Raw genomic sequence first — 26,173 nt, forward strand, 5'->3', positions numbered from 1 at the left:
ATAAATTATTTTCTATAGAAAAAAAGTCTTTGACCTCTATGTCTAACGCCATCAGAGACTGCTTCACTACTTAATTATTAGAATAATGAACTCAATTCACACCATTTGTGATTCATCTTATGATTGAAATTATGATAATTTTATGCTTATGTGACAAGAAATCAAAATTATTATTCTGACACTTGTTGGGTTCAATAAATTGTTCCTTTGTAAATGAGGTTGTAGTGCTACATCTGACTTTTATTGTGCTGGATCCATAGTTTATTGTTATGTGGAGCAGACAAATTTTAATGAATAAGTTTATGTCTTTAAAAAATCACATTCAATTGGTATGCATCAAAATGTACCAAACTCCATTCTAAGTACTTTACAGGCTACAGATCAATTATGATCTATGAACTCTCTTAGATGAACTTCCCACAGGTGTCGCCCGAAGGTTGCTCTGTCGCTGGTTTCTACTTGCCAATGTACAATACCAACACTATCTCTTTTTGAGCTTCCTCCAAAGTGTTCTTTGATCGTCCAAGAGCTCATACATTTGGTTCTATTGCTGGATTTTGTCTACCAATTTCCTATACCTTTTTCACTTGCTTCACTAGGTCTCATGATATCCTTCTTCCGAATTCAATTATTCTTTTCCCACTCAGTAATTCCATAGGTTCCTTTATCTACATCGAAATTTCAATTACGAAAGTCAAACAATTTCCTTTTTTCAGACAGTAATAACAGAACCTGCTAAAAGCAAAATTGCAAAATGTCACCTTTTAATTAATCACTGATAGCATTAAAAGATAAGCACATGCCAACAACTTAGTGCCTCATAAATAAATTCAATGTCAGCATTTTAAAAATCGATATTGTTCATTTGCTTCCTGTCTAACCTTGAAATTATCATTTTAATATGATTCAATAGCTGGTCTCATTAAAAAATACTCAAAATTAAATTTACTGTTACTGTCTCTATTGTTATCCTGTATCCGACAAAAAAATAATTCAATAATATTCTGACATTGACATAAATATAGCAGATTGAATGTAGCTATAAGAGAATCATTTTTCAATGAAATTTATTGTCTTTTGATTTGGAAAATCTGTGAAGGAATGATATCAAGCGTAAAAATGACAAAAAAATTAAATTAATGATGATGTTCTGAGCAAAACAAGATATTGGGGGAATATAAAGAAGACTTGGAGGCAGTGCAAATTTTTCTTTAAAGGCTGACATTATCATTCTCTGTCATTTTATGATCCTTTTTGGTATTATTTTTTGATGAGTTCTTGATTTCATGGGTGTTAATTGAGTCTTGATGTTTGTTTTTGGGATTATGTCATCGTATTTTGATGCTGAAATAGTTGCCGACGTTACTGTATAGAATATTCGTAAATAAATATGTGGACATTAGCTTTATTGATAATCTAGGATCAATAATTTGTCAGGCAATTTAGGAGCAATTGTCTCATTTCCTCTGCTTTTATGGTGACCCGTCTCTTAGTTCAACACAGCCTTCTTGGAAAGTAAACGGCGTAGAAAATTCGAAAAGTCAGATGTCAGGACTAACACCGACTTGGTGCTGGAATTTTTTTACCTTTTCTCCGTCATATGACTTTAGGGATAGAACTAAAGTTTCGTTTTGATAAAGGACATTAAGCAGTCAAAATTATTTTAAATCCAGACTCTAAATTCATAAATAAAAGACAGATTTGGCAGGAACTCAAGCTAGATGCGTCCAGATTGAAGTCCATACTTTACTAGTTTTGGAGTCTAGACTGCAAGAAATCCGGACTTCAGTGCAGGCGTTTTAATGGAAATTTGGAGTCCTGACTCCCAAAGCTCTGCCAACTCTGATGAAAGGATTCGAACCTATGACTATTGAGATAACTACTTAACCTTCCCGAGCGACACAAATGGAAGTCGCCTCAATTTGGAGGCCATATGACAGATTTATGGCTAAAAAAGCTTTAACGGAACCTGAAAAGCTTCATAGCGGAGCCTTCTTAATTTGTACCGCTCGAACTTACTGACAGCTGTAAATCTAGCCAACTTAAAGTATAAAATTACAAATGATCAATTTCAAAACCAAAGATTATTGTGTACAGGCATCAAATTTCAACATTTATGACATTTCCAAAAATGAACAAGTCAATATCAGATTAACATCCTTTCTTAGAATAATCATCTAAAGTGACATCCAACTCATGCTTTTCTCATCTTGGAAATGAAAAGATCCTTCAGTTATAGCTTCCGATTTTTGATTTTTCTCTCATTGTGATTATTGAGAAAAGCAAGAAGAATAAAAGTTGAAAATAGGCAATAACAACAAAAAACGAATTTTTTTGATCCAATCCGACTTCTTTCCTTTCCTTTTCTCCTTCAATCAATCTTTATGAATCGGACAAAGAACAAATAAAAATTGTTCTTTCTGTATTCCTTTTTGCTTTTCTTATTCTTACCCTATCGTCATCAAAATGAAAATTTATGCCAAAATAATCAAAATTTACTTTATTTGTTCGTACTTCCGCATGGATGGAATGAGAAGGATGAAAATTGAAAGCAATATGAAATATTGAGGCTGTCAATTTGATTGAAAATTAAAGCTGACATTTTCACATTGTTCTTATATTTCCAGATAGAATTATCCATAAAAGAAAAAAGTCTGTTGCTACTTCATTCTTGCACATTTTATTGGGAAAACTTTTTTTAGGAACAATCGTATTATATCTGTATCCAATTTATGTTGTGTCTGTAGGCGTGTGAACGGAGTTGGGAATCAATGAGTTACATAGAAATATTTTATGACAATTCCCGAGCAGCACAATGTTTTCACTGGGGTACCGATATGTCGACGTATCAACAGTAAGATGCAAAGTTGCCCTGACTGCATCATTTCGTCTAATTCCAACCCAAATATGTGATTATGTCGCTCGGGTTAAGGATGATTTAGAGACAATTTCGTGTCTAAACGTAGGCGTAATAATTACATCGTGAATCTACTTCCACCTGATTTGATTTATAGCAAATTAAGTGGAAGCAGAAGTTATTTTCAACGTGCACATGGCATCGAATTGTCGAAATTCTTTTTTAAGAAGAATGATGAAAAATTAGTTATAAATTGCGAATCATGTGATTTAATCTTGCAGGTGACTTTGTTAAGAAGTCTCGAGGAAAAGCGTCGATTATGGTATAGCATTAATATTCGATAAGCGTCACGCTTTGAGTTATGATTTATTGAATATTTTTGAACAATCACATGGTTCTAGAAAGTTTTAAATACATTTTTAATGAATATAATGGAATATCACGTGATAGACTTTCGAGAAAAGTCTCTTTCCTAATTGTTGAGCAGATAATCCGAAATTGTCTTGCATTTTAAACAAATTAGACATGAAAAGTTCAAATAGAATCGATCCGACTTCAATTGATGTATTCTGAATATTACTAAAGCATTACAGTATTAAAATAAATATAAATAGCTATCGGCCAAGACCTGCAGTCCTGATTTCAGGCTTTAGCAGACTAAAAGCAAGCTTGCTTGAAGTAAATTCACTAATAATCATGTTCGTAAGTGTTGCTCTCTTACTCTGCTATTGAGTACGCTCTGCCTGCTAGGATACATTGTAGATGAACAGCTCTGAAGTTTTCGACTGTACCTAATAGTTCGTCCAAGGCAGCAGGCTTATTTTTTTGTCTGCAGACCAACAGTTTTGGACAAATGTTTTAATTTATTAAAATTTTACATAAATTTCTTTGAATAAAATAGAAAGAATAAGTGAGAAGTTCAGCAACAAACTCAGCTACAGTCGTGTAGTGTCAGTATGAAGGCATTTATGTTGCAAGATACAATAAAATACAAAAATAATCTATGAATTCAAATTCATAATCAGACTCAAAATAGGTATACGTTCTAGCTTTAAGGGAACGTTCATAAATTACGTAATGCTTAGGGGGACGAGAGGAGTAACAATTTAATTACGGACTTCCAATTTTGATTCATAACTTTGTAAAAAAGTGCTACGTTGAGACGGAGGGGAATCTACCTCGAAGTCGACTCGGATTTTGTATGGAAAAGTCAACTCAAGTCGACTCAATTTCATATAAAATTCGAGTCGACTTCTAGTTTTGATTTTTAGTGCTACGTAATTTCCAAACATTCCCTTGTAGTGATAAGTATAAGTCAAATAATGTAAATATCAACACCATTTTTATGACATAATAACACTTTTATTCAAATATTCCACTTATCTTTCAAGAATTCCTTCACAACCAAAAGTGGAAAAAATGCGTATGCGTCACAAAAGTCCTTTGTTGTTATAGCAATTCCATAACTTGACTGGGAACGTAATAATAAAAGCAATAATAAGACGATTGTGATGAAAAAGTTTTTTCATTGTTATATGCTTTGGAATTTTTTGATTATGTAAAGACATGAAAATTTTTTTTCTTGGGAAAATGTTTCTATTGACTGTGACGAGAATGGAGAATTTAATTTTTTCCTATCCGATTACTGAAATTACAGAGCATATGAAGATTTTCCTCTTACTTAATACTAGTATTGTTTTAGATTCTTGTTTAGGGTTGAGCCTCATTTTGATCAAAAACAATTGTTTGCATTAATGGATATGAAGTTCTGTTTGGAAATTGAAATCACGTTTGCCAGAAATGTGCATACATATCCTTTCAGGATCTGCTATGTGATGTCTTGAATTCATCATTTTAAGAACGAATATTTGTTTGAATTTTGCCCCGGGCAATGAGACCCGTCTAGACCAAAATACTTTACAATTAGATATCAATATTGAACAGTGCAGCATACTCGCTAGGGTCACTAAGTCGCCGTATTAAGGGAAGGGCGAGAATTGTCTGATTTCACCTTAACTGCTGAATTCGGTTTGTCGCATTGTGCCGCACTAGAACTGGTCATCAACTTTCAACTATCATCCACTTGGAACATGACCTTCACGTGAAGGCAACGGCCATTTGATGCCAATAAAAGCAATAATGATAAAGCAATTAATGAGTCGTGGCGGAGCCTTTTTCATCTATGTCGCTAAGGGACTTCTATTTCGACTTATTGATGGATGAGATGAGAGAAAAATCTATACTGAATAAAACGAATTTAAAGGAAATGACAATTTCTGAAGAAGTCTTTAAGAGGCTCATTCAGAAGAAAATTGAAAAGTTGTAAATTATTTTATATCAAAGATTGATTCATGGCTTTTCATTTCGACAGAAGTTGCCAATTTATTTGGTTTTGTTTACAAAGTCATACTATTGCTATATTTAGGTACGATACAGAATTATATAAGGTGCTGTGTATTTTTGAGGAAATTTTAAAGGAATAACTAGTATAAACGTGAGGACTTGAGACCGACGAGAACGCATTTTTACCAAGTTCATAGCTCCCTTCAGATCATATAAGCTACAGTCTCTATACAAATTCTAAACTCATGTCACATAACGTAAAGTCACGTGCTACGCAATAAGAACATAAGAAGCTTACGCAAGGAGTCGTTCATTTGAGACTTTATTAATTTTATGTAGCTTTTAAAGGAATATTAATTTTAAAGGCTTATTTTAGGCAAATTAACAAAGTTACAACTGCAGAAATTACGCGACAGACAAAATAACTGTCAGTTTACATTCTGAAAATTATTGACATGATCTAAAATTTGACACATCTACCTCAGAATGATGAGAGTAAGAGATCTCACATTTTACGGGTTAGAACAGTGCTGCTCAAACTGTGTGTCGCGATACATTAGTGTGTTGCTGAAATTTTATGCAAATAACATGATCAGTATGCCGTATCTCACCACCTAGGTGTACCGTGACACAAAAAGGTTGGCCAGCACTGAATAAGAAGAAAGTAATTGCAGTCGACCCTACATCACATAAATTCAAAATATTATGAGCGAAAGATAATTGAATTTCATCCTATCTTGATTCTATTTGCTGAATTTACCGTGTGTATGCTTATATGTGTCAGTTATGTAACATCAAACCATTCGAATGAAGAGTTCACATTTCGAAAAATTTCAAATTATTTACACAGTAACATTTTTGAGGTTAGATCCTGTGAATAAAAGCCTTTGCTAGGATTTTATATGATGTTGTTAAGGAAAGCGTGTAAAGTCAAAAAGGAAGCTCATTGTGTGAACAAACATTGTTACTCACTGTTGATTCTTAACAATTCACTCCGAAAAATACATAAAACCCGATCGGCACATATTGAAATGTTGCCACCACGGCGACGACTCGGTCGTATACTTAAAGCCAAGTGGCTGCCACTTGGCAATTTTCGTTGTTTTCGCCAAGTGGCAGCCACTTGGCAATTTTCGTTGTTTTCGCCAAGTGGCAGCCACTTGGCTTTAAGTATACGACCGAGTCGTCGCCGTGGTGGCAACATTTCAATTTGTGCCGATCGGGAAAAAAGCTAAATTTATTGTCATAGCAATCGTTGCATATCACTGCTCAATTGAATCGCGTCTAGAGTATATTAAGCTATGACAGCAGGTTGATAGTAGTGTAGGCGCATTTGATATGCTCGTGCAGAGGTTTACATTCTTATGAATATTCATAGCAAGTGGATTCAAATGCTTTTAGCATTCAACAATGCCTAATTCAATTCAGATCTACAGAAATGTCAGAACAACAAAAGGAAAATGCTTCCTTTGTTCAAAAGAACTTGTACGCTGCGTATTTCCGGTTGTTTATTGTTTCTGTGAGGTTTCTAATTTTAGAACTCGCCATTAAGTCAAAGTGTGTAGCCATGATTTTTTGATAAATCTAACAAAGAAGCAAGTGTGCTTATTCTAATTTCCTAGACACAATTCCGGCATGTTGCTCTGTTTGTTATTGACCGCATAACATTCACAGCTCTGAATCTTGTGATATTCTTTTGCTTAAGTGGTTCCATAATATACATCCACATTAATATGTCAAAAGCAATCGAGTCTATTCTTAGGAATGGAAATAAACTATATCAGCATGATATAGACCGATAACATGTACGAATGATATTTATATCAATTATATTTTCTTTGACATTCAGGCTTCATCTGCATGTATACACGAACTGGAAATTAATTCTCTGCCTAACGTCGTCGTCGACACCAATAACTAGTGATAACATCAATGAAACAGTAGCAAAAAAAATGGAAGCACAAGTTTCCCTGCCATTAACTTTTCTGCTATCAGCCCCGTCTATGGAGCAATTTTTAAATAATTGATTTTTTATGGTGTCTCGTACAGCTTGTGTGACATTTGTGCTTCTTTTCAACGTCTATGGTCGGTTGCTCTTTTCTAATAATTTTTCAAATGTTAAAACTCGCATTATTTCAGTCGTGGACAATCTTTGTGCTGGAAAATGCTATGAATCGCATGCTGTGTGCGGTTTCAGTCTAGACTTACCATCAAGGTGTGCCATGAAATATTAAAGGATGTCCACCACTGCAATATCCCTACAAAATATATTTTTTAAGCACCAATTTAGTATGACAGACTGACTGGATATTACACATAATATCCTCTTCATGTTTTATTCAAAAATGAATTTTAAATTGAATAAAAAAAAGCATTTTGACAAGCGCTTGACATTGTCATGCTGAAGATAATTTCCTTTTTCATAAAACATCCTAATGAAAAATTCTCACGAACTTTTTCCATATAATTCCTTACTACAAGTACATAATTTCCTCTTCAAAATCACAATGTTTATTTTGACCCAACATTTATTCCACTTACTTCCTTTGAAATCGAAGAAAAGAAGATTAAGTGTATTGTAAGGAAATCACAAGTAAACAGAAAAAGCGCAATCTGAAGTCTTTATTGTTGTCAATTTTCATTGATTTAAGATGGTTTGAGGGTAGGATTTGTGATTCTTATGTCAGAATTCAATATTGAAGCTCATGCTGCATTTGAAGGATTTAAACGTTTTTGCCACGCAAACTTATTGAACCTTACTCTAGGGCTTACTTCTAATAAATCGTTTATCATGGGTGCACTCATGTAATAAGCATGCTCTTTGTGAATTAGGGTTGTCTAATAATTAATATTCTGTTATCTAAGTTAGTCATTACTCTCGAGCACCAAACACGTAATCTTAGGCATATTGTCAATGTGACACTATAATAGGCTCAGTCTATGTTTTTATAGTAAGCTTAAATGACTCCTAAGTAGCTTAAGTAGCCCGAAGACTCGGTTTATCACACCAACAGGCAATTGTGATGGTCATTATCATTTTGTGCTAAGTAAACCAACAGGGAGGGGTTTGCTCAGGAAGGGATGGGAGTTTTAAATTTTTCTGGATGGGAGTTCGTATTCAGAAGGAAGTGGGGTGGATTATTCAATTTGCTTGGATTTTTCGTAAATACATCTCAATCTACCTCCCCTAAATTTAAACAAGCCCTACTTCTCCCTCAAAAAATTTATGAATTTGCACCTTGCCAACTGGTCTGACAAAACCAACATTTTCGGAACTCAGTACATGAAGTGGTTTCAACATATAGGGAAAATCAATCAATCAGATCCTAGTGCAAATTCTCGATGTTGAGACCGAGACCGAGATTGAGACCTCCCGGGTAGACTAGATTTCGATCTCGAGAACTTGTCCGTATATCCTAGTGATATAAATTTTGATAAATGACTATATGAATCACAAAATGTTAAATATCAATATCAAAGTTCCAAAATAGCAATAGACATACAATTCAATTAACAATGTCGTTCAAAATTATTCACTTTTTAAGTGACATTGGGTAAATCCATCAATCTTTCGCACGAGCCAAAATGATGACAAAAGCACATCAACTTTATGAAGAATAAAAAATATCCCTGAAAATTCTATCATTAATGTTTTCCTTTTTTCTTTTTTCTATTCTAGTAGTACAATAGAAGGAAATGCCAACAAATATGAGAAATGAAGTGAATCAATTATGAAAGAAAAGGAGATTGACAGCTTTAACTTTATATGGATATATGCAAAATCAGAATAAAGTGAAGTTTATAAAAAAAATATATATTTTTTCATGAATGAACTGGATAATTTACTATAGAATATGTGAATCAAACTAATAGATATGTTGAATAGGACTTGTCATCGAACATTACGTTATAGTTTGTGCTTTCTTCTATCTCTGTGTAATTCAATTTAATACGAAACGTAACAATAAATTACCAAGAAATAACAAAAAAAAGTTGTTATTTTATAAGGAATAGTAGGGGTAGACAAGATGATGAAAAATATGATTGTACCAATTGAAACTGCACAATTTTATGCAAGTTCAATGGGAAATTATGGTTCAACTGTCGAGCAAGATCATGCAATGTTGATGGCATTGAATTTAACAAACGATGAACTTTGTGTTCAATTGAGGGAAAATCTAACCGAATCGCAACAAAGTCAAGTAGATTGGGCATCATTCGAGTGTGTCCATGCACCGCATTTGACAGATAAAATGATTATAAAAGTGATTGTACTTAGCCTTATGGGAATTGCGTCGCTAATCGGTAATGTTGCTACAATTTGGAACATACAAAAGAATCGTGCCACACGAAGAGCTTTAAGACACAGTTGTAGTGCCATATATGCTCTTATCCTTCATCTATCTGTTGCTGACATTCTCGTAACATTTTTCTGTATCATTGGAGAGGCACTTTGGAGTTATACAGTTGAATGGCTAGCGGGTGATGTCGCTTGTAAATTAGTTAAAATATTTCAAATGTTTGCATTATATTTATCGACAAATGTTTTGGTGCTTATTGGGATTGATCGATGGGTTGCTGTGAAATATCCTATGAAATCAAAGTTTCTTAACACAGCTCGTTTTGTAGTAAGTATTGGATTTCCTTTATCCTTATCAATAGAAAATTGACTTCAGGAACATGTCTAAAGTGAGCTTTCTGGATCTTTTTCTTATCCAGTCTGTAAAACTTCTGGATATGTTTCTGTCCTACACAAGTTCCGAACATCTTAGAACAGCCCCAATAGTTCAAAAGTCTTTCACACACACATATATCCCACAAAGTCAATTCCTTTTTATGATTATTATTACTGCTATTGTTGTTGACATAAAAATTTCCTTTTACTTACTTTTCATTACAGGTTTTTATATATGTGCTGTCTTTCATCCTTAGTCTGCCTCAGGTGAGTAGTTAAAAAGAATTTGTTGTTTTTATGATTATATTCTTTATAGCGTTTATTTTTCTAAAACTCTACTTTTATGACTTGAACAAGTTAAAGAAGAGTGTTTATTGACTGTTGTGGACTTTGCGCATTTGCTTGATTCCAACACATTATGTATGGTTTGATGGAAATGTAATTAAAAACTCCAAATGGCTTTAAATGTTGAAAATATTGTTTATTCTTCGAAGTTCAAAAACAAATTGAACTTTTGTATGAAAAAGGGTATTCAACTATGCACAAATATTATTATTCAAATTTCGAATATTCGTTACAAATTTCTTAGAAAATCTCAATCATCAGGCAAGTACTGATTTTTCCTCTCATTAAATCATTTAAAATTTGTTCAATTTCGTGTGAATTTCACATTTATTTTTAAACGTACTTCAGACGTCAAAAAGCATATTTATCACATACACAGAATTTCTGCAGCAACAAAAGTTGAAATGTTTTAATGAAATATTCGAAAGTCTCATCTTTCGTTGTTTATCATTTGCAGAATCAACATACTTATCTTAATACGAAATTTTATGACATTTAGGATTAGGATGAAATAAAGAAAATTAAGAGCGACAACAACGTTTATTATGAATTTAAAAGGGTTAATTCACTAGTTGTGTCAATTATTTGAATTGGTTGCTAGAAGGAGTTACTTCAATTTGAATCACTAAGCTCAAGACTAGAGATGTCAATACAAATCGAATCCCAAATAATCTGATCGACTTCAAGCTATAGACGTAGCTATAAGAAGGAGGAAAGAGGATGTCACCCCAAATGTTCTTAAATGTTGTTTGCCAAAACCAAAATTCTATTAAAATGAATCCTTCGTTATATCAATTAACACTAAGTATAAAGAAAATGCTTACAAATCACGTCAAACGTGAGTTAGATGTAAACGCAATGCCTACAGCAATTTAAATTAAGCTCATAATTAACATATTAACGTATGATGATTATGTTTAAGCTTAAATCTTGACTGAAGAGAAAATATTATTCTAAAAATAATATTTGAAGCATAAGCAATCACGTTATAGCTATGAGAAGGGATTCAATGGCTTATTCGAAAAAATATGTAAAATTTTATTTGCAAATGCTTCATTGAATTTAAAAGAGATAAAGAATTCTCGTGAATTTTATGCTAAAGTGGATAATGTCGAAGCTTCCTGAAAGATTTTCTCATTTCTTTTGATTACCATTAGCTCAATGATTGCATAAATTTGCGGTATCTGTAATCTGATTTGCATAATCTATCCAGTAAGAAATTCTTTTGATGGTATTTAAAATATTGCTTTATGTGACTGATATGATGCATAATCTAGACCGACAAAGCATTTTAAAGCTCTACCAATGCATAAATTCAGCCAATATCTTTTAGGTTCCGTCAGACTTTTAATGTTCCGCCATAGGCAATCCTAATCAGCTTTTAAGGGTAGCATTTGCTATTAGGCTTTAGAGTTTCAATTATTTGGGTATTTGTACAAATACCAAATACCCAGAAGATACCCCCAATCTGTCACCAAATAGAAAGTAGAATTTGTTAAAAACATCTGAATTTTCAAAAAATGAGATTCACGCTTAAAATAGTTCAATGAAGTAATGTAAAATTGTTTTCAAGAATCAGCTAAAAATCTAAATTGTCTAACTTTTTAAACATATTCGTAAGGACTTAAAACATTCTACTTTGGTCAACAACATGTTAACGTATATGGGTATAATCGCACCTCTAAATCAAAATATTTTTACAAGTCTATTTATTGACGATTTTTATCTCTTCGTCCTGATTTTAACTAAATGTGTTAAATTTTGTATTTGCTGTATTTTCCAATGAAGAAACAATTCTAAAAAAATGACTATTATTTGAGAAGCAATTTTTAAACGAACTTATATTGGCTTCAAATTATTTGGTTTGAAATTGTCCATTTGGTGAGTCTACTTTTGAAGCACCAAAAGGTTTTTAAAACCCTATAGGCTTTTAAGGTACAAATATTTGGAGGTTTAACTCATTTGGCTATATTGAAGCTTCAAGGGTTTCGATACAAAGGCGGTTTCCATTTGGTGTTGATAGAGTAATTGGCGCCGCTCGGGATGCACTGATTGGCAAGCTTAGAAATAGTTTCATTCCCCGTGCAAGAAAGAATTTAATCAAGTTTTGTACAACAGCACAATAAATTCAAGCACAACATTTTCCCGACAACATTCATGACAGCCTGAAAACTTTCACTTTGTGAAAAGTACTTTTTACAATATTTACCATCTGTTACTGTTCCTTTCACATTCCTTGAAATTTTCTTTGAGTTAAAACGTAAATCGAAAAAATCGAAATAAAATTTTTCTTCATACACGATTAATCCTTATTTGCCTTTACACCTTTATGAGTGTGCGATTTCGTCGCTAGGATCTTTAAGGACGTAAGAAGTGTGGCAACAACAGTTTTTTATTCTACGAAGGAATGAAAAAAAAATTAATATAAAGTGTGTTTATTAATGCGAACACGCTTCTTACATCAATGATCCATATTAAAGGCATCAATACAGCATCTTTTTTTTTTTGTTTCAGACTTCGTCAGCAAAACATACTCGTAACTATAGTAATATTCATTTGCTTTGACGTGTGAATTTCATTTTGAAAGCTTTTCATTTTTTTCTGAAGATTTCTCGAAGAGGGTAATGAATATTTATATACGACATCAAAAATGTCTGCTACTTTGTGATTTTTTTTCTCTTACCCAAGAAAAATGTGCGATGCGGAAGCATTCACTAATGATGTTTAATACTTGGAAATGAGATCAGGGCTCATTTGTTTGCTTACTTATTTCGTTACTAACTTGCTCTGTTGATGTAAATTGTTAGCCATGACCTCCATATGATTGAGTTTGAAGCTAGAACTCTCGCTTGCCAGTTGTCAATTTCACATGCAACAATGAGTCTATCAAAATCTGATCCTGAATATCTAGACGTGGGAAATTTCACTTTTTGTCATAAAAATGAACGAAAATAGCCATGTGCTACTCAAATTTTGTATGGAGTCGAGACAACTTTCCCAGAAAAATCCGAATCAATCTCAAGCTGTGCATGCCACTAAGGCCGCTTCATGTCTTTCCATCAATGCAGCGACGTAGCGGTGTCCTAGCAATTTCTTTGAACTGTCCAAAAGTATGAATGCATATAAATTTAGAGACGTAACAGTTTTCCTTATTTTAGTACTTGAAGCAAATGTCTTGAAAGTCAATTTTTGTGACAGCATTGATAATCATCCCCTCAAATCTATTCGCCAAATTTCCAACACAATACTTATTTTCCTCTTCAACAATCACATATATACAGTATACATATCAGCATTGTGATAAAATTCGCGTTAAATTTCTCATCACAATCTCTTCAAACCCAACGCATTCATTCAACATGCTTCGTGCCAGATGGAAAGTTCTTTTTTTATCACATACACAATATGAGAATCATGATGAAAAACTTTTTTTTACTATCTACACTTTAAACTTTCTATTCTATTCTATTTTATCAAATGAACCTTCTTCTTTGATTCTTCTTACATTCCTAACTTCCCTCAAGTATGTATGATAATATGCAGCATACACATGTGACAATAAAAATTGTTACTTAACAAAAAAAATAAGAAATGATAGATGATGTGCAGTTTTCTTCGTTACAATTTGATATGCTGTGGTGAATAAAAAAAAGAGGGTAAAATCCAACAAGAAGTAATAATTGAAGAACAAGATTGAATGTGAAGAAGGAGAGGATAGATTGTTGATGTGTGTACCTGAATGACCCAAATGTAAAATGTTTCGGAAGAAAAAACTTTTTATAATTCCATATTCCATCATTTTAGCCAAAACGAGAGTGTAACCAGTGATGAAGGTTGTATATTCATTTATTGCACCTTTACTTTTTATTATTTTCTGACCAGATAAGCAATATTTTTGATGAATTTAATGTGGAGTTGTTTGATAAATGGCGTACAGTGATTCTTTAGTCTATAGCATAGTTGACTTTGGGAGTCGGACTCCAGTGGAGGCGCCGCTCTTATTGGAGACCTGACTCTGGTCTACTAGATATGTTCTCTAGCTACAGCATGAAGAAGGATACCCCACGGAGTTTAAATTCCTCTAAACCTATTTATTAACACCAAATGGAAGCCGCCTTAATTTGGCAGCCATTCTTACTTACTTACTGGAACCAGCTCTTACTTGGAGCTTAGGTTAATACAAAATGTCTTCAATCACAACATCGCAAAGCTTTCAAATTCCTGTTTTGACATCTAACTGACAGCCTGATTAAACTTTGCCTTTGTGAAAAGTCACTCTTTTACAAGTATTTACCATTTGTTACTGTAATCCTTTCACATTCCTTGAAATTTTCATTTGAGTCCAATGTTTAAAATGTGATAAATCGAAAAAAAACGCAATCATACAGGGCATAAATATGAATAAATTTTTCTTCATACACGAAAGCAAATTAATCCTTATAGGCCTTTACACCTTTATGAGTGTGCGATAAAGAGACAAACGTCGCTAGGATCTATTAAGGACGTACTGCAGTTCAAGTGTCAAAGGCAACAACAGTTTTTTATTCTACGAAGGAATTCAAAAAAAATTAATATAAAGTTGTGTTTATTAATGGCGAAACACGCTTCAACATCAATGATCCATACTTTAAAAATCAATCAATCTCAACAACAAGATCTTTTTTTTTGTTTCAGAGGATATCGTCAAGAAAAAACATGACTGAGATAACTATAGTAATATTCATTTGCTTTAAAGGGCAGACGTGTGAATTTCAGTGCGCCAGCCAAAAAGATATTTTTGAAAGCTTTTCATTTTTTTCTGAAGACTTTCTCGAAGAAGGGTAATGAATATTTATATACGACAAAAATCAAAAATGTCGGAGAGTTGACTACTTTGTGATTTTTTTTCTTTACCCAAGAAAAATGATAATTGCGATGCGGAAGCGGAAACTAATGATGTTTAATTACTTGGAAATGAAATCAGGGCTCATTTGTTTGCTTACTTATTTCGTTACTAACTTGCTTTTGAAAATGAAAATTGTTAGCCATGACCTCCATATGATTGAGTTTGAAGCTAGAACTCTCGCTTGCCAGTTGTCAATTTCACATGCAACAATGAGTCTATCAAAATCTGATCCTGAATATCTAGACGTGGGAAATTTCACTTTTTGTCATAAAAATGAACGAAAATAGCCATCATCGTGCTACTCAAATTTTGTATGGAGTCGAGACAACTTTCCCAGAAAAAGTTCGAATCAATCTCAAGCTGTGTATGCCACCAAGGCCGCTTCATGTCTTTCCATCAATGCAGCGACGTAGCGGTGTCCTAGCAATTTCTTTGAACTGTCCAAAAGTAATGAATGCATATAAATCTAGAGACGTAACAGTTTTTTCTTATTTTAGTACTTGAAGCAAATGTCTTGAAAGTCAATTTTTGTGACAGCATTGATAATCATCCCCTCAAATCTATTCGCCAAATTTCCAACACAATACTTATTTTCCTCTTCAACAATCACATATATACAGTACTAACATATCAGCATTGTGATAAAATTCGCGTTAAATTTCTCATCACAATCTCTTCAAACCCAACGCATTCATTCAACATGCTTCGTGCTTGAGATGGAAAGTTCTTTTTTTTATCACATACACAATATGAGAATCATGATGAAAAACTTTTTTTTACTATCTACACTTTAAACTTTCTATTCTATTCTATTTTATCAAATGAACCTTCTTCTTTGATTCTTCTTACATTCCTAACTTCCCTCAAGTATGTATGATAATATGCAGCATACACATGTGACAATAAAAATTGTTACTTAACAAAAAAAATAAGAAATGATAGATGATGTGCAGTTTTCAAATCGTTACAATTTGATATGCTGTGGTGAATAAAAAAAAGAGGGTAAAATCCAACAAGAAGTAATAATTGAAGAACAAGATTGAATGTGAAGAAGGAGAGGATAGATTGTTGATGTGTGTACCTGAATGACCCAAATGTAAAATGTTTCGGAAGAAAAAACTTTTTATAATTCCATATTTCATCATTTTAGTCGACGAGAGTGTAACCAGTGATGAAGGTTGTATATTCATTTATTCGCACCTTTACTTTTTATTATTTTCTGACCAGATAAGCAATATTTTTGATGAATTTAAGCAGGATTCATTTATAAATGGCGTTCAGCTGATTCTTTAGTCTATAGCATAGTTGGCAGGACTTTGGGAGTTCGGACTCCAGTATAGGCGCCCTCTTATTGGTCTCCTGTCAACTCTGGTCTATAGATATGTTCTCTAGCTACACACATGAAGAAGAACACGTCACAGAGCTTTTAAAGCTTCTCTAAACCTCTTTTATTAACACAAAATGGAAGCCGCCTCTGTTTGGCGTTCATACTTACTAATTTACCACTTACTTGGAACCATGCGTAGACCTGGAGCCAAGGTTATTACAAAATGCCTATCATCTAACAGCTGGCACATGACAAAAATCTCCGTTTTGACATCTAACTGACATTCGTGCATTACTGTTCTACACTATATGGCTTGGCTTACATATGGCTGCCAAAAAAAAGTCATATCTTGAAGTTAAATATCTAAAGTTCGTCCAACGTCCTCTTATTGTTACATAACATCCAAACAACCCCTCAAGTATGAACATATTTCATACTGGTCAATCCAATGTTTCCCAGACTAAATTGATAATATCGATTCATCGTCTGAACGAAAAAACGCAATAGCATACAGGGCATAAAGAATGAATAAATCTTTTCATAAAAAATAATCTCCAGATATAAACAAAACGAAAGCAAATATTGAAAGGAGATAAAAAAAAAGGTTTCCACGCCTGAATAGACAGAAAAATTGTGGTTTTTCAAACTAATATTCAAGTTAAAGAGACGCTATTCAAGATAAAAGCTGAATTCTAGACCAAGAATAGAATAACAAATTATTAGGGTATGTATGTTGACTGCGGTTCCATTATATGTTAGGAATATGAATATGTGTAACGACAATAAATTTCTGGTAAGTTATTTAAAAAATTTCGTAAACATTACAGAAAAGTTTTAGCTCTTTTGTATGAGATTATTTAAGAGCTTTTGAAGTAAAATTGTACCGTCAAGATGATTTTAAGTGACGAAAAATATTTCTAAATCTCTTATCCTTACATTACTTCTTGAGGAGTTTCTTATCAGCTTTTTGAGGGGAGAAACTAGATATGCCAATAATCTCCAGAAATTTTGAGTTTAAAAGATACAGGGATAAAGTTTAAATTTATTCAATTAAAGATGCTTCGACACAGAAGTGTCGTCAAAAATTTGTTGATTACTAAAATCTCCCTACCACTGAATACGTCTCTGCTGTGATGAAGCAATCAAGCAATCTAATTTAATGTAATTTAATTTATACTGCCATTGATAAATTGGCAGTTCTCATATGTAATTTTCTATTACTTAAAATTATAACCGGATCCAATTCAAATCAAATTGTTTGCTTTTTGTGGGTTTATCGACTGACATTGCTTTTTGAGTATCTTAATAAAGCTTAAATTTAGCCCACAAGCTACGTCTTTGCATCTTCATTATGAACATGACAAATCTAACATTCATCGGTTTCGAATTCTAGGGTCTCAAGGTTTTCAAGCGCATATTTTACAATTACTCAAAATGCTGAGGGTTTAAACTATCTAACCTAAACTGCTGCTTCTCACAAGCTCTAATGCTATCGTGATGCCATCACCATCATTCCTCTCCCTCATTGAATTTTAAGCCATTTTTTCTGATGAGATGACGGGTTTTGTCTAAATATGATAACGGACATTTTGCTTTATTCCAACTCTGCACAGCTGAATGGCCCAGGGTTTATCAATACAATGTACTTAGCCACAATTTGTGCACATGTGTAGCGAATACACAAATCGAGTTGGTGTGGCTAGAAACAGCGAAAAAGCACCCGTATTCGACCAGACTTTAACGGGGATCGAACCCGGGTCGTTAGAATGATAGGCCGACACTCTAACAACTACGTCACTCCTAATTCAGATATTCCATAAATATGAAAAATTCATAACCTCAAAAAATATGAAAATAATATCAATAATCTTAAAGATTAATAGACACCCACACAAGAATTGAACGATAAGTTCAATGAAGGGAAATGGCAAACTAAATCTTCAAGGATTTTATCTCTAGAGATAAACAAAAAACTTGGCACTTAATTCCAATTTACTAACTTAATAATTCCTTACATTTTATGTGGGAATTATGGTCCATAAAATCCATTATGTATGAATGATGTGTGCACAAAAAATAGAGTATATGAAAATTTAAGGAAAAGTTTATAAGCATAATAGGTTTATTTACATTAGGAATTATAAGTATGCCATCGATTGTCTATTGATGCTGCTGTATATAGCAGAAAGTTTTATTGAAAAGTTTTAAATCGACCAAAACTTTGTGTTTTTCAATAAGCCAATAATGCTGATAAAAATAGAATTAAAGTATCATTAAATGATCATCAAACTGTTGAGGGAATTCATTATTATGATATTCGAGATCCAAACCATTATGAGTCCTCAATAATTTCCTTTATTTTATCGATAAAGTCGATGAGTTTTTATTACAATCATTTATTTCTGATATCATTCATATTTTTTTATTGAGATTTCCAGCATTAATGGTTATGGATACTGTAATTTCACTGGAATTAATGTTTTAATGATTTCAAAATGGAATTTAATAATTCAGGATTTAAACATTTAAATTGATTATTTTATAATGAATATTAACACAGCTTGTAAATTATGCAAAATAATTTGAAAAGTTTAGTTTAAGTGAATTTGTGTTTGGGCGGGAAGATTAAGTCCCGAGTGGAACAAATGAAAAAAGCTCTGCTTTGTCTAAAATTTCAGCTCCAAAAGCTTTTTAGCTTATAAGACTCCGCTAAATCTATCATATGACACCCACTTACTATTTATTAAAAGAGCCCTAAAAGCTCCGTGACTAAGCCTCCTACATTTGTGTCTCTCGGGAGTTAAACTCGTGAAAATTAAGAAAACTTTTATATTAAATCGGAATATTCTCTATCTATGACAACAGTCGTCATTATCTCTATAGCGATTGATTATGATAGTCGCTGACATTATCAATGTCAATGTCAATTTAATTTTGCTTTGGATTATTTAAATGAGATTGTTAATTGATATAAAATTAGTTCATTAACAGAATTCTAAGTACTGGGGATTAGCTCGATTGTTATCTTCTGGAGTTATACAAGCAGAATTTTTGTAGGCATGATTAAAAGTTTGTTATACGATTTTTCTATTGACGAACTTTGAAATATTGTTAACACCGTGTCGAGAAGACACTATACTTAAAACCAAGAAGCCTCCAATTGGCGAGAATGTCAGAGAGAGGTTCTTAGAGAAGGTTTACAATTTTTTATTTTGGACCCATATTTTGGTAAATGAGTCTGTTACAAAGCGTGTCGGAGGAGAAAAGGAAGGGTTAAAAATCTTCTTTTTAGCATTACGTAATTCCCGAAGGTTCTCCTGACAAGGTTAGGATCACGAAAGTTAGAGTTGAATTAAAACACTCGGTTTTGAGATACCACGGCCTCTTAAGTTTAGCAGTTTAATGACAAAAACTAAGAATCAAGCAATATGATATTAAAAAACAAATCGTGTATTTAAAATGAGAAGAAGATTATGAGCTGTTTACCTGAGCTTACACATACATAATATAGCTTTAAAAATTACTTATTATTAAGAATAAAATCGTTGAGCTTTAAGAGTTCTTGCAACATTGTCGCTCGATTTATCAGAAAGGATGAATAATAATACAGTAAGTATGATGCAATGGAAGAATATTTTTATGATGTATAATATCGATCACACACACTTTGTGTGCCTCAATTGAATTAACAGCTTAAAGTGATTTATTTCATATGTGTGAAGTCTTTAAAGTTAAGTTGATAGCTATTTCCATAATTTAAAAAAAAAATCAACCGCATAATTTTGTGATGTTTTGTCTCCCGTTTAGCATAATAAGCAAGAAGAAAACATATTCCGCAGTTTCAGTAATAAATCTTCATCTCTTTTTTTAAACATTCCGTATTGAATTTCATTTTACGCATTTTCACATTTTCAAGTATTAAATAAATATGCCAGAATTTATCTTGTTCAGTGCGTGCAACAAAAACCTCTTCCGATTGACGCTATGTAATTTTTCTGTAAAGCCAGGCAATTGCTGCGAAAAATAAAAAAAAAAGTATATAATTTTTAATACTCGAGCCCATTTTGTGGTTCGTAAGCTTTTAAATAATTCATTTAAATCCTTTACAGAATTTGTAAAATAATTCATTTATGAATTCAAATTATTTCATGAGTTATAAATTGAAAAGGATTTTTTATGCTCTGATGCTCTGATTGTTCAATTTTATTGTAATTAAGTTTTTAATTGTTTTATTCATAAATGTTTCAAATAATTAAGAGAAAAAAAAAATCATTCTGGTTAATTTCAAACAATGAAAAAGCTTTTAAAAATGGTTAGAGAAGCTTTGTGGTTAGCGTTCATCAGGAAAATTGAAACTTAATAATTATGCGACATTCAAATTTTTTAATAGAAATTATTGGTGGACTCTTATTAGAGAGAATTCATATCGTCCAAAAAGACAGATTTATGACGAGATTATTTATAGCACTGCCAGAGTTACATCTGGTGTATGATAAACCAACACTGGAGTTAATCAGCTTTAAGCTTGAATCAGAAGCGCATACCAGCATTCAAAAGGGGGTTCTGGTGATCAATATTCTCCCATTCCCAATATTTTAGAAAAAAAAAATTCCTCAATTTGTCAGAATAATTAGGAATAAATCCCAAAACTAACCCCCAAATTTCTTTTGGGAAAGTTTTGTATTTTCCGATCAAAAATTTTTCCGATAAAGTTGTTTTCTCCACAAACCACATCCTCTCTCTCCCTTCAAAAAAATTCTGGCTTCGGTCCTGGATGCGTATTCTTAATTTTGCACAAAAAATAAATTTGCTAAGGCCTTTCGAGACTTAAAAATTATGTTCAACCCATCTCCCCAAGACACACACTTAATTATTGCGTACTTTAATCGAACCGTTCAGCGGTATGATGTGTTAAACAACATTTTGAAAGTGCTCAAAACCAGGTCACATAGCTAGAAATTTTACTTAGGACCACTACGGCGTTGCCACTGGCTCTAACAATTACGTTGTGCTGTTATGGATAGTACAGAAAAAAATCTGTTTAAATTCCAACCTAAATTTTTCTTATTTCCTTTAAATAGAACCTTAACTAAAGCTTTTTACAGCCTAAAAATATGTTAAAAATCTTAAATGATACTCTAACTTACTTCCCCTATTACTTCATATTTTTTAACAAATTAAATTTCACTTCCCTAGGATCATTTTTCATCTTTCTTAATTTTGTTTAAAGAAAAACATCACGTACGTTGAAATAGAACAGCTTCCAACAAAATCTAGGAAACTCATAAAAATAGGGATAATCTTCCTGTTTCGCGTTAGTCATGCTATAATAAAAATAATATTTTTACGCCATTTCATTACTTCACAGTTTGTTGAAAACAAAAGCTTCTCACGAAAATTCATGTGATAAAGGATTATGTTATTTTTTATGAGGCTTGTTCCGAGTAAATACACTGGAAATACACTTTAATATCACAACAATACAAAATTACAGATTTATTTTTAAAACTACCCTAGTTGTTACATGGCAAGTGTTTTTGAGCTTTTTTTGATTAAAATTAAGGAAGGAAAACAGTTGTTGAACATTCTCATAATCACAAAAAGTAGATTTTATATTTTTAATTGTTTGAAACCCTTTTCGTCCCCCCAACCACTCTCTATTCAATTTTCAATACCAAGCACAAAAGTATTGAGTTTCCCTTCTCAACTGAATGCGAAAAACAGTTTGTCTAAGTTTGACATTGGGCGGGTATATGAGAATATATATAGACATATATCAAAAAAGTTGAGTATCAAAACTTAATGAATTTAATCTTATGCCAATTAAATATGTAGGGAAGATAAAAGGCAATTTTTGGGGAACCGCAAACTTTGTTCAAGGGCTATGGAAAATAGTAAGTATGAAATTCTAGATGAAATATTCAGTCCATAATTTTCTATAATAATAATTGTAAATTTTTTGAAATGGGATAAAGTTTTCAATTCGAAAGGAATCATAGAAAATTAATGGCGAATGAAAAGGGGATATACTGTATGATTATGGGATATAAGTTATAAGATACTTATACTGATTTATGTATTTGTTGTTTATTTAAGTTAATGATATTTGTGTAGGAAGATCTCAAATTGAATAAGCTTCACAAATATCATAAAGTAAGCATTGAAAAGTATTAAATGGGGTTAGTCCACATATCACGAGATTTAAGGTTTCACCCAGAGCTCGAAGTCGAGCCGAGTCGACTCAAGTTGATTTCAAGTGTATCGAATTAAAGCTCTGGTTTCACCTAACTGAGATACATAAAATTGTGCCAAGTCATAAAGTCAGTATGAAAAAGTTTGAAGTGGAATTAGTACTTTTTCGTAGATAAGTCGACTCAACTCAACTTTATTCATCATGCATGTCGAGTTTCAGCTCTACAGCAAATATTTGTTTTCTTTTTCCAATACTTCAAAAGGAATTTTGAGTCACTTTACGCATCCCATCAGAGCCGCGATATCAGTCATCTTTTCCTTACTGTTCCACTACCTTTCCATGCAACCAAAATGTTCCATATGTATTATATTATCATTTCCAAGAAATATCAATGTATTACTTATGGACCATTTTGGTTAAATTTGGTTTTGGCTTACTAATCGGTTAAACTGTCGAAAATCCGGTTCAAGGCCGGCGTGACTCTAACTCTGTGCCAGATTCAGTTTGATTCCGACATCATCCAGTTTTGATTCGACGCTTTTGCCAATGTGATTTTCGGTTCCAGTATGACTCAAGCATTTTGTCAGATTTCAACCGAATCCAGCACCATTCTAGAGTCATAACATCCTGGTGCCGGATTTCGGATCGATCAAATGACTAGTGCTTTTCGGGATAAAACTCGAAGTCCACTTGAGTTCATTCAAAAACCAAATCGACCCCAACCTCAGCTTTGCCATAGACATGATTAATGAATGACACAAACAAGTATATAAGATCAAAGCAACAAAAAAATAAAGTTACCAGAACTACAACCCGTAAATGAAACTTCATGGAACGTGCAAAAAATAGAAATTCCTTGTTATTAATCCAATAAATTTTCTATTCTATGGAATTGATAAGTATTAGGGTGAAAAAAGGTGTTTATAAGCTCTTTATTATACCAAAACTGAATAACAATTTCAATCATTTTTCTACTCCTGTTATTTACTTGTACACTTCCGTAGAAAGAGTAAAGATTACTTATTATAAGAGGATTACGTCTTTGTTAATCGAACGGAAGTGAAAGTAGGAAAGGAATACCTAGACGTTGAGTTATTGATTCCTTACTATTATTTATTCAATGATTATGTAAAGTAAAGAGTACGTACAGCGTGTTAAACGTTCCCTCGTGTAATCTCCTCTTCTTCTTTCCTCGCATTCGTGAAGATTTATATTTACCAGACCATAGTTGCTATGGCCAACGAGTGAAAATATTTGCACAAAAACATTCGAAAGTGAAAGCATGCGTTGGAATAAAATTAAAATTAATCGCATTTTCATTTCAAGGGCTTTCTTACTGAAAAGTTATTGCGGTTCGCAAAAAGTCATTCTTTAATTTCCATGAATTTCTTATTTTTCCTTACGAAACCCACAGACAACTTAAGCACTTGTAAGAATTACGATAAGACTTCTTCAAACAATCTCATTTATCCACGCAGCGAGAGAGACAAAACCCCAAAATTGAATGATATTGTTTTTGTATCATCAGACAGATTGAATCGTGTTGTGTCATTTTTTAGACAGATTGAATATTTTATGTACAATGACTTTATTGACAACAATAGCACAATTTCATATTTTTTGCTTTAATGTTGTGATATAACTTGACAATTTATATTTATTGTTAGGTTCTTATTAAAGGAAGTACTAGAATAATGCCCCACAAAGCATGGGGCCACTAATCCTAACAGACAATAAGCATACTCACCTAAATGAGCGTGCTAATGAGTGTCCTCAATCGATATAATCGAGCAAGCTCAATTTTGTGAGGATGATCCTATTCGACTCGGATAATCGATCCAAAATCCGGCTTTTACTTACTTAATAGAACTATGATTCGACTTGGAGCCAGGGTTATTACAAAACGCTTTCCATCTGACTCTATTGATGGCCACGTCCCAATGCTTGTAAAAATTCTCTGTTTTCAAAAATCCAGCACCAGTTCGCCGTAACTTTGGCATGGTATCGGATTCAAACAGAATTCGAATCAACATCAATCCAGAGCTATGCCGGTGTAGGCTTGGTGTAGGCTCGAATTTATCATGGATTTGTGCTGAAAGCGGGGACGGGCGGAAGGGACCATCGGCGAAATGTGATAATCTAGAGAAGTGGTCATCAATGGAAGATGGCAACCTGTAGAAAGAGCCATCGATAGAAGGTGGCAATCTACGGAAAGGTTCATCGAAGGAGGGTAGCAACCTGCGGTAGGGTACATCGATGGAAGGTGGCAACATATGGATAGAACCACATGCGAAAGCCTTAAATCGACTCGATTTAACCGATTATTTCCCCTTCCATGTCAACTCTGCATGAGTGTTTATGGAAAGGAGTACGAGTTATAAAATCCGGATTCGCAAACAGAATATTCATGATTATATTATGCTCAATTCAATTTGGCAAATAAGAGAAATTGAAAGAGTCGTGCTTTAAAGAGATTTGCATATCTTCCAATAAAAAATTATGATAACATTAGATTGATTATGCATAAACTAACATACACTTGAATAACGTTAGCATAGAAATAAGAAAAGGATTTCTTTATGCTCAGAAGCTTAGCTTTGTCATGCACACCATGCTACTCATGCACACCATGTTCTATGCAAAACACTTTTAGCGATAATTGACGTATTATTTATGAAGTTAAGCCTTATGAATTTCCGTTCACCATATTATGTTTTGATCACAATGGAGGTAATTCCAATAATAGTTCATTGTTGTACTGGCTTCATTCATGTTTACCATCTACAACTTCGTATTTCTATGCTCGATACAAAAAAGTGTTTAGTTCGCTCGACTAGAAGCCAATTTCTAATTCATTTTCAATATTACTAATTTATACGGAATAACACAGTTCAGTACAGATTGGTATTGTATCAACAACTACCAATTACTCTATAGAGAAACTATTTGAAAATTAATTTTCTATCGTAAAGTTCTATCATCAATTAAATTGTTCAAGCTTTGGATATCCTTTTGATTTATGCTGTTAGAAAGTTTTCATTATTTGGACAATTTATCAATTTTATCATGACATTTGAAAAGTTTAATTATTAGCTCTAGATCAGTGCTGTTCAAATTATGTGATGTGACACACTAGTGTAGAGGTAGGCAACCTATGTGTCGCGGCACACTAGTGTGCTCCAAATATCGAATGCTGTGTCCAGTTTCAGAAGAATCTTATCATCAAGGTGTGTCGCTAAAAATAAAGATGGTCCAAGACTGCACTAGTTTGACGTAGAGCAAGCTAAAAATAGGTTAAATTTTAGAAAATATAAATTTCTTACCAAAAACCTCAATTAAAGTTGTCAAAAACTTAAGAAAAATTCTCAAGAAATATATTTTTAGTATTTTGGAAGTGATACTGACACATATCTCCGTATAGTTTTCAAAACTTCCAATATCATCCATTTCACCATTTAATGATAAACATCCATAGCATCTACTATATCATTCATATCTCGTAGTATGAAGGAGTAGATTGCTAAACCTAAAAAGGACAGTGAATGACG

At 32.9% G+C, this 26,173-nt stretch overlaps 1 protein-coding gene across 2 annotated transcripts in view; it reads left to right on the top strand.

Moving 5' to 3' along the window:
- The first annotated feature begins 9,223 nt into the window (after positions 1-9,223).
- CrzR (corazonin receptor) overlaps positions 9,224-26,173 on the top strand; it is a 29,303-nt gene continuing 12,353 nt past the window's right edge. For both annotated transcript variants that reach the window (XM_070635978.1, XM_070635979.1), the window contains exons 1-2: positions 9,224-9,828; positions 10,101-10,142. In XM_070635978.1, coding sequence (XP_070492079.1) covers positions 9,229-9,828; positions 10,101-10,142 — 642 coding nt within the window. In that variant the 5' untranslated portion in view covers positions 9,224-9,228. The remainder of the gene's footprint in view (positions 9,829-10,100; positions 10,143-26,173) is intronic.

Source organism: Chironomus tepperi, unplaced genomic scaffold, assembly GCF_022539635.2.
Source record: "Chironomus tepperi strain 1889 unplaced genomic scaffold, CSIRO-AGI_Ctep_v1 contig_100, whole genome shotgun sequence".
Classification (NCBI taxonomy): Eukaryota; Metazoa; Arthropoda; class Insecta; order Diptera; family Chironomidae; genus Chironomus; species Chironomus tepperi.